Source organism: Balearica regulorum, chromosome 18 (genome assembly GCF_011004875.1).
Source record: "Balearica regulorum gibbericeps isolate bBalReg1 chromosome 18, bBalReg1.pri, whole genome shotgun sequence".
NCBI classification, from domain to species: Eukaryota; Metazoa; Chordata; class Aves; order Gruiformes; family Gruidae; genus Balearica; species Balearica regulorum.
In genome coordinates, this window is record NC_046201.1 from 4,094,148 (window position 1) to 4,104,881 (window position 10,734).

General features: G+C 35.5%; 1 protein-coding gene across 19 annotated transcripts in view; it reads left to right on the plus strand.

The window, feature by feature from the left end:
- BPTF (bromodomain PHD finger transcription factor) overlaps positions 1–10,734 on the plus strand; it is a 57,637-nt gene that overhangs the window by 8,825 nt on the left and 38,078 nt on the right. For 17 of the 19 annotated variants that reach the window (XM_075770771.1, XM_075770772.1, XM_075770775.1 and 14 more), the window contains exon 2: positions 4,193–5,015. In XM_075770771.1, the coding sequence (XP_075626886.1) occupies positions 4,193–5,015 (823 nt within the window). Of the gene's footprint in view, positions 1–4,192; positions 5,016–10,734 lie in introns of those variants that run through there. The other 2 variants (XM_075770780.1, XM_075770770.1) reach the window with 2 other exon arrangements.

Sequence of the window (10,734 nt, forward strand, 5' to 3'; positions counted from 1 at the left end):
GTGGAAAAGAGAAGATTTTCCTTGAAAGTGAAGAGCTTGAAAAGTTGGATATGTTTATTGTAGGAAAACTTTTTTCTAAATTTGAGAGGGGTTTTTTTGTTTATATGAAGAACAGTTGAGTAGACAAGAACTGTGATCTTCAACAACCTTCACAGAAGTTGAAGCTGCTTCTATAAGTAGTGTGAGCTGTATGGGTTGTCAGCACACTGCAGATAATTAGCAATGAAGAAATTGTTATTATCAGAATTGCAAACAAGCCTACAGTCCTTATTTGGAGTTCCAAACTGCCTTTCTTCAGCTGTCTGAGCTCGTGGCAAGGGAGGGGGGCATCCACCCAACCAGTAGAATACAAAAATTTCAGCTCAAAGCAGAGACTAGCACTTTGATATCATTATATCATATTCCATTGGCCTACACTTTTAATTTATGTTCAACAGCCACTTAGAATGCCGCAAGATTTATGAGCGCCTTGGCAGAGAATGTCCATCTTTTTCACTGGAGATTAGAATGCTTGTGTTTTGTGTTTTGGGGTTTTTGGTTTTTAAAGGTGTCTGGAGTGTTTCTTGAGATTGCAGATGATACATTGAACAGCAATACAGTTAAACACAAATTCCTTGGGAATTTTGACAAATCACACTTTGTGATTCTCTTCTCGACTTCAAGTTCTGTTCAACCCAGGTACAGCAAATATTGATAACAAAGTGTAATTGAAAAGGAAAACAACACAGAAAAATTTGAAATACTGTGCCACCAAGCCATTCAAGAAAAGTATGTCTGGGTACCGTTTCTTTCTAAAATATTTTGCATCTTTGAATACTTTCCTTTTTTTAGCTCTGAAACCAGATTATGTTCAGCGCAGAACTGTTTTGGGGACAGTTTGGTGTCCAAAAAGAGAAATGATTTGAGCTCTTGGTGTGTGGTTTACAGTATGGATTGGGAGTGTTGAGTGGTACGATACAGTAACTGTGCTGCCTACTGTGAGGCAGAACACCAACTAGTGGACAAATGAAGTGTGCATTTTATAATGCAATATGGTTTTTTTTATTGTCTAAACTATTGAGTTTACAATTACTTTTGAAATTTCTGTGCTTTATACCAAAACAAACATGAAAATATGTAAATTGATTCAAATAGATGATGTAGAGTGGTGTGAATAATGCAACCACGTGCACCAAAGTACAATTCTTTATTATGGTATTGTGACATACTTTGTGTCCTGATAACACATTTATTCTAGACCTCTAATTGTACCAACATGCTTCCTTTGTAAGAGGAAGTGTTGGAGAACTTTTTTAACTTTTTCAGAAAATATTAGGAATGCCTTGTTTTAAGGTTCTTTTTCTGCTTCTCCTCTTAATTTGATGTAACAAACATACCAGTGTTTCTCTCGTGAGAGGTCAACAAAAATGGTATATGGGGAGTCAGGTTCTTTTCAGTGAAGGATAAAAACAATGCATAGGACAATTGTAATTTTCTTCTCGGAGCAGAAAAATCTCAACAAACACGAGGAAATAAGGAGTCTTTGCTTCTTTCAGCAGTGTTCCTTCATTCTAGTTTATTTTTGCCTGAAACTATTGGGAGGGATTTGTCACTTCTGATTAATTTAGGTAAACCAGGGTTATCATTCTTGCTGCTTGCTTTCTTGAAGGGCTCTTTCTTTTATGACTTTACTGTGTGACAGACATGTTTTTATGCTACAATTGCAGACACTGAAAAGAATCCTAGTGCGTAGCTCTGCCAGCTTTCAGTGATATTTGGACTCTGTGAAGACCATTAGTGATTTTAGAATATCTGTTCTGCATTGTTGTTCTCTTGCATGACCACCTACAGGACTGGTCCTACACCATCCTGCAATATTGAAGGAAGATTCAGGACCCTAAAGTAATTTAACCTGTGAGAGTGCACGTGTGTGTGTACTTTCCTTTGCGGTCTTTTAATTAAACCAACTCTAGTTTGTGCATATATGATTTCGGATCACAATGATAAAAAAGTTGGGTTTAATCTAGATATTTCTTGCTGTAAGAACGCTTGCTTTGTGCCTGGCTGTGAAACTCCTGTGTTTTTGTGTGTTTGCCATGATTAAACATTTTCCACTGATTTGTGCAGAAGCATATTGGAAGACAGTCATAGAAGCATTCTTTCATTTTCCACAGTCAGAACTCAAACTTAACTAAACTTGGAAATTTATTTTTATACGCAGATGATGTTGACCCATTACTTCTGTAATGGAAACATCTGGCAGTTCATCTTCTATATTGTTTCAGAGTGTCTAATTTGTTGCATAAGATTTCATTCTTTAAAGTTTGGGAGGGAGAGATGTATCTGGTGTCATCTTGCCATACTAGCTCAATGGTTGATTTATTTTTTTTCTGGAATTGTTTGGCAAACTGTCTATTATGCATCAACATGTTTCTTAAAGGTAGCTTTTCTTTTTGGTAACTTTTTTTTCCTTTTCAATGCATTAACCTTTTAATGATGGTGTTTTCAGAATCAGCAGGATCTGTCTTTGGGTATCTGCGTGTCTTAGCAGGTCTTTTTTTTTTCCCCACTTCCCATTAGACTTATTTCCTTTATTTATGGAAGTGTTGGAGAAAGTAGGGTGGGTTGAACAAATGCCACAGAGAACCATTTCCTCTTAATAGTAACATCCAAAATGACTGGAACTTACTTCATCTGTTAGTTTTTGAACCATTTTGGGAAGGTGTCTGTTATTCACAGAATTTGATTGAGAAATTAATATGAAGCTTAAAATTTCAGAATACTGGTTGTGTCGCTCTTCAGTCTCAGATCACACGATGTGTAATGTATGTCACTTTAATAAAGTGTGCATATGAAATTGCTGTTATGGATAATTTCATTTTTTCCTTTGGATTTTTGTCTGTGAATAAAATGGCATGCTGCCAACCATTTCTCTGTGTAAAATTGATAATTATGAAATGTAGTTGTTGACCAGAATCTTGGTATGCTTACCAGAGAACCTAAAAACGTTCATCTCAGTTCATAGTTTTAAATCAAGATGATGGCTTTATGATTAGTTTATGAGATTGTCTAAACTTGAATAAGTTTGGTTTGTTTTTAAGTTTTTGGGGGTTTTTTGTTTGGTCGGGGTTTTGTGGTTTTTTTTTTTTTAAAGGAAGTAGTTTTAATGAGTGCATCCTAATACTTTAACTTGTAGCTGCAGAATAGTTGCATGGAGCTGGATACTTTTTTGTTATTTTGATGGAAGATTGAAATATTTCATCTGTCTAGTAGTGCCATGTACAGAAACTTTCCTCTTTTGATTTTCCTTCTGCTTGGTGTCAAGGATAGTGGAACTAATGGAAGAAAGTGTAGCATCTCATCTGAATTAGCATTTGAGACTGAATTAATTATACTCAGTGTCTTTAAGATAGTGAAACAGCTCTTTAGATTATCTTTTTGTGTTAGGTTTTGTCCTTCCATAATTCTTCCTCCTTCTTCTGTGGTTATCTCTCTTGTTTTATTGAAGCATGGGGGTAGTTTGGGTTTTGTTTTTTTTTTTTTTTAATTTTTTTTTAAATTGGGAGTTCCTGAAGCATTTCCATAAAACATCACATTTAACTTTTGTTTCTGGCTTGTAGATATCCGGGAGAAATATTCTAGTTAGAAAGCAGTCCACAAAGTGATTTAGGTTCTCTTATATTTTAATTTGGTTGAAATTGATGTCCTAAAACATCCGCTTGAAATTATCTTTCCTGTATACTATTACTGGATAGGGGAACAGCTTGTAATGTTTTAATACAAAATATCTGTTGTTAGAAGCTTGATTCTTCGAGTTTAAAGTTAAAATTCCAAGAAGAAACAATAAACTAGTCGGCCGAATAAAAATGAGAAAAAATTCTAAATTAATATTTTGGCTGAGGGAAATGTCTTTCTTTTTAACTAATTTAAACAATTAAAATTCTAGATGTCATTTTAAAGATTCGATAGATATTATGTGGGAAATGCAACTGCTCTAACTGTCTAAAGCAAAACTTCAGATATCTTGTGTATTTTATTTTCATACTGTTAATTCAAGTATAAGATTATTAGCTGAATTATCGCATTTATGTAACTGAAAATGTGACTCCTAAATTTGCAACAGTTTAGAAGGTTTGACACAGCCATTGATTATAGATGTTTAAACACACTGACCCATGAATGGCAAAATTCTTACTGTTGTTTTTTATTCCAGGTAGGAGAAGACAGAGAGTGCATCGTCCTCGTTCTCCAATATTGGAAGAAAAAGATATCCCACCCTTGGAGTTTCCTAAATCCTCGGAGGACTTAATGGTGCCTAGTGAGCATATAATGAATGTTATTGCCATCTATGAGGTACTAAGGAACTTTGGCACTGTTTTACGCCTCTCTCCTTTTCGTTTTGAGGACTTCTGTGCTGCTCTGGTAAGTCAAGAGCAGTGCACACTTATGGCAGAGATGCATATAGTGCTTTTAAAAGCAGTTTTACGTGAAGAAGACACTTCAAATACTACCTTTGGACCTGCTGACCTCAAAGATAGCGTTAATTCCACTTTGTATTTCATAGATGGAATGACGTGGCCAGAGGTTCTGCGGGTATATTGTGAGAGTGACAAGGAATACCATCATGTTCTTCCTTACCAAGAGACAGAGGACTATCCTTATGGACCAGTAGAGAATAAAATCAAAGTTCTGCAGTTCTTAGTGGATCAGTTTCTTACAACAAACATTGCACGTGAAGAGTTAATGTCAGAAGGTGTTATTCAGTATGATGATCATTGTAGGGTTTGTCACAAACTTGGGGATTTGCTTTGCTGTGAAACTTGTTCAGCTGTATACCATTTGGAGTGCGTGAAACCACCTCTTGAAGAGGTACCAGAAGATGAATGGCAGTGTGAAGTCTGCGTAGCACATAAGGTGCCTGGAGTAACTGACTGTGTTGCTGAAATCCAAAAAAATAAACCATACATTCGACATGAACCTATTGGATATGACAGGCATAGACGAAAATACTGGTTCCTGAACAGAAGAATCATTATGTAAGTAATCATTTAGTATTTTCCAAACAATAATATTGTATTGAGTGTATTTTTAATATAACCTGTAAGTCGCTGTTGCCATCTTAAAATTGTTCTTTAGATAAGGCCATTGCTTGCTGTTTTGTAAGTAGATTTCTAAAGACTGTGCAATTAATCCATCCATTTTCTCCAAAATAAATATTCTCATAATCTATATATAAAAAGGGGAAGAAAAACAAGGACCTCCAGCTTAATTTTAATTTACATATAAACCCATGAATGTCAGGAAAAGATAGGGAATTTTAATAAGAACTCTCCAGTTCTTTGTAAAAGTTACTGAAAAGTAGGTTAACTCTCTTTGTCATCACATGGTGTATAGGACACTAGTTTTGTTGTGCTATCATCTGCTTAGATAATATTTGGCAGTTAGATACTGTTTGATGGTCTGTCTTTGAAGCTAAGACTTTGAGGCACTTGAAGGTATTCACCGTATCTATTAACTAGAAATGCAGGAAATGTATGTGAACACTTCTATAAGTGTAACCAAAGTCAAAACAGCAGCAAATGGCTGTCTTCAAGCGATCTACTTTGTTTGACACAATTTCCTGTTACTGGTTGGTCTTGAGATACTAATGTGTCTCAAAACATTAATAATAATCAAACTGTTGTTAGTGAGGGCATTGTGCCCCTGTTTTTTTACCTCAAACATTGAATCTGAAATTATAAAAATACTTCTACATTTTTCACAGGAAAATAGCTAAGAATTTTTTTTCATATAAAAGACTGTTCCTACATAGTTGTTCTCATAATGGAGGAGAAATTGTATTTCAGTGAAATCAATGGTATTGTTAATTTAGGAAAAATAAAGAAATTTTACTAGATTTCTTGAAATACAGTTTTGCCTTCAGTATTATGGAGAAAATAATCCACAGCTGGACACCTTAACAGAAATTCATACAAAACAGATTACAGTGAATGTTAAGATATTAGCCACCATCTTTAAAAGGGATCGTGAGGCCTGTTGATGGTGTTACCTCTTGCAAACAAGACACTTCTAAGGACTTGTTTTAGTCCTTCACAATACAGTGCCCTTTCTCTAATGTATTGTTAGCTGATGCTTTACTTATTAATTACTGTTGTTCCTTCACACTTGTGAAGAAAAAAAAAAAAAGAGAAAAAGAGCCCATGTTGGATTATTTTTTATTTCTCCAGGTTATAAATGCCACAGTAATGTCAAGCAATGTTTTAAAAGATTCAGGGAATCTTTTATACCCTTATCATTTTTTTATTTTTTTAATCCTCTATGTTTATACTCAGTCACATGCTCTATGGTATGTGGCTTATCATTCAGATGGTTCAGCAGGATGTGATTGTCAGCCTGAAGCTGTTGATATCCTAATTCTTCCATTGCCTCATACATAATTTCTACCTTCTGTTTCCAGAAAATGAGTTGAAAGTTTGATTTCCACAATAAGCCTGGTTGTGAAGGACATGTAACTGATACTCTTTTTGCTTGTTACCTGTGCCTTAATAACTTATTGTGTCCTCTGTGCATGGTTTTTGCATTGTTCCTTTCAAACTCTTGGGGAAAAGGTTGTTCCAAAGATGGGTTTGTCTCACTGCTGTACTGTACTGGCAGAACGATTATATTCTGCTTGCCATTAGAGGCATGGGAATTAACATTAAAAAAAAAATCCAGAGATTCACTCACTCAGGAGGTAATTTTAAGTTAAATAGGCAGGCTTTTTTTCCCCCTAATATGTAGGCAGATTGGTAATTATTTTTTGCTAGACTTGATTTATAAAACAATGTGTTTTTTCCCAATGAAGTGGAATATTTGATGTTCAGAAGGTTTTGATATAGGCAGTACTTCAATGTATTTTCAACTAAAATAAATCATGTTTCTTGATCCTTTGAAATCGACACGTCACAGTTCTTTTTGTCTAGTACATTGGTAGTAATTTTTGCTGCACTAGAAAAGACATCTTCAAAGGCTAAATGTAGTGGCAGTTTTAAATTATTTGCATTCCTGTTAGGTGTTCAGTGGGCAAATTATCTGTTTCAGGAATCATAAATCAAGTTTTATCAATGTAAGTTTTGTATCCTAATTGGGATTTATTTAAAGTGAAAATACATCGGTATTCCGTTTAAAATCAAAATAGATGAGAACTGTAAACAGTACAGCAAAAAGAAAACTTTATTGGATTTTCCATTTTACTGATTTTTTTTGTTAGGGATTAAAATATTTCAAAGCATAAATAGAAAAGCACTTTTATGTTTACAAAGACAAGAAGAAATGCAGTTCATCCATTAATTGCTTCCTGACTTTCATATTCTCATGCGGATGATCTAGGTTGAAAGATTCTTTCCTTGCTAGTTCCTACCCTTCCTGTTGCCGTTAGGTATTGTGCCATCTGCTAGTGTAGATGGACCTGTGCACGCTTCCAGAACAAGTTCTTTCTGAACTGTGTGTTTTGGATTAAAAATTTTTCAAATCTTTCTGATGGAATCAGAAGTAAAACCAGATAGACAGTTGTTCTGGTAGATCTGCAGCAGCAGGACTCTTCACCACTGCGGTGTGGGATGTACAGAATCAACCAATTCCACTAGACTTTTCATAGAACTTTGATATAATTACATGTTTGCATAAATGCCTTAAAACTTTATGCTAAAGCTACTTTATAAGGGGACAAAAATAATTACTACCTAACTAAATTCCAGGGAAATACAACTTGAATAATTCACATAGATATTAAACTCTGTACTTTCCATTTGTAATGTCCTTTAGATTCAGTAAGCATGCTATACTGCAAAACGAACCATTTCGCATATATATACACTGAACAAGATCAAACCACACCTGATATCGTGGATAATTTAAAGGATAACTGCCAAATGCTAAAACCTGAGATTAATGAAATTATATTATCCTTTCCACTTTATTAAAATGAATAGTGTATTCACCAATGCCATGTGATCAAATACATTAGAGGAAACTAATAGATCTAAAAATAATCTGCACAAACACTGGTTTGAAATCTTGCCCGGGGGATTAGAGAACTGAAATCCTAAATTCTTGCAAATTTTTTGTTTTTCAAAGGGGGTTTTAGGGCTTTTTACTTCTTCTCCCCTCTCCCCTAATAAATCCATCATATCCCGTTTTCCCATCTTTTAAAGGATTTTGTAGACAACTTATTGTTGTTCACTGATACTTTAATCTCCATGCTTGTCACTTGCTATGGGTGATAAGCCTTGTTTAAGCCCATCATTCATTGTAGTTTTGTTTCTCTTTTCCACCTCTTCTGTTCTACAAAGATGGAAAAGTGGACACCGAGGAGGTTTCTTCTTGCATATCCCCATGAGCACATATCAACAAGATTTAAAAAAAAAAAGGGGGGGGCAAGAGAAAATGAATTCCTGAGGGTTCATTTCAAGCTGTTAACAAATTTAGCACGTTGTCTCTGGGTCAGTTGCATTTGTTTTGCTTGTGAAGTTTATTTCTGCAAGTTAACAAATCAGGAAATTTAGGATTTTGACTTGCAGTAAACTGCTGCAGTGTTTTAACAAGTTATCTTTCTAGAAATATTGAGATGCATTGGATTTGTCAAATGTCTATGAAAGAAGATAGTGAAACATTGTTTGGCTTTCATTTTGATAGCAAAAATAAGATGCAAATTGTTATTTCTGAGTTGTATGTATTTTCCTCTATTGTCAAAAACAGCTTCAGCTTTTTTCCCTGCAAGATTTGTTATGCTGTTTGTTCTTAGTGGGTCCTCCTCTATTTTCTCCAATTAATTAAAAAGGCTTTGGATCTTCATTTGAATAAGATTACTTTAAACAATTTACTGAATTCTTCCATTTCTAATTGTATCAGCATGGAGTTCAGGCAGGGGTGTATCTGCTTTGTTGTTACTTTACTTGGAAGTTTCTAGCATCTTCTGTGTTGTCATTTTTGTCAGTCTTGAAACTTGCCTCTGAAGCCTGCCAGTGAATAGATCCTGGTAGTGAAGGAGGCTGAAAGAGGTAGGAAATATTCGTGTGATTCCTTTCTCCCTTGCTGGCCTCACGTAATGTATGTGACTCAGCTGAGTTCCCTGGAGACTAACTAGACCTGTCCAGCACTAAGCTGGCAAATCTGCCTGGCTTGTCAGAGAAAAACATCGGCAATCTGTCCTTGTATAGATTTGTATCTTTCCATCTTCTTTTTATGATAGCATCTCTGATTTCTTTGAAGAGTAAAAGTAGTGTCCCTTTAGCCAATGCAAGAAGGCATTCAGGGAAAGTTAGCTTAAATCTTTTAATTGTTAATTTAAAGCTTAACTAACTTTGCCAAAATGGATCACAAAGAATGCTTTCTGCAGTAGTTCTGTGACTGTTAGTGAGTTGGTAATGAGCACTCCAAGGCTTCCACTGGCATACACCTGAATCTCGAACAGAAGTCTGACCAAAGATGAGGTTTGTGTAAGCATCCATAACAGCAAGCTTGTGCCATTTCATTTTCTGTCTGTGCTTTTGTCAAGAGAAAACTAATTCCTGAACTTCTGTTACTAAAGTTGTGATAGCCTTTAATTCAAGGGAAATTCTATGCTCCAAACCCTGTATAAATGAAGGGGAAATAAAATACTCTTGGATAACCATATTGCCCATTTCTAGAATATTATCTGAGCAGTTCTTTAATGGGTAGGACTCCGATCACACACAGACAGATGTGTAATCTAGGTGCCTTCTGCAGAATACTCTGTGGTCAGTGTCTTCATTCTGCACAGTTTCTGGGTTTTATTGGCCTGTAGTACAGCATACCTTTACTGCTAGTAGAGGCTTTTTCTTGAGTTATAGAGGGAAATTGAAGGTACGGGCTAATTGCTTTTCAGTCCAATGGAACTTTGTGACACTGGAATACAAAGAACTGATGGGAAAGGAAAAGACAGATGCTTTTTGGGATTTTCAGGTGACATACACATCCTATGTATTAGCATAGCTGTAGTAGTTTCAGATTTGCTAAGTGGGGAGGCAAAAGTGGGAAAAGAAGAAAACACTTGGATGATCACCATCAAAATTTAATCAAGGTGTACAAGCCTCCGTGCCTGAGCTGCGTGTCTGGCAAATGGGCACTAGCACAGCCTTGCTTCGTGGAATGATGGGACTATATAAAGCGTTTGTTCGTATTGTTGCATATCGAGGTCATATAAGATGTATAAATGGCGTATCTATCTAGCAAGTAATCATGTAATGAGCTAGGGGTTCAAATTGAAAGGTTAAAGTTCCCTTTCTGTTGAGTTAAGAAATAATTAAAGTGTAAACTTAGCAACAGCATTATATTCTGCAGTCATGTCTGTAAGGAGCAGAGCAGCCTTACAATTGCTGCTTTGCCAGTGTCTCACTCTCACCACTTTCACTGAACATTTGCCAGGGAAAATTCAGAAGCCATACTTTCTTTGTCCTTTTGAGTTTCATCCTTTTCTTTTGTCTTGCTGTATAAAGCTGTATTCTTGCATTCTCATCTCCTCTTCCACCTTAGTTTTTGGGTGTTTGCCTTTATCTTCCTTTTCTGTAGCTTTTGTTCATAAACAATAAAAAAGGTACTGCCATCCCTACTACTGTTAGTAAATAATTTTCTTGGTTTAGGGGAAACATGGTTTAAATAGTTTTTCTTTAACATGGAAGTCTACAGGCATAGAATATTCCATAGAGTCAAATGGTTGTCAATGTTCAGCTGTTACTTTTTGATGTGTAGTATGTG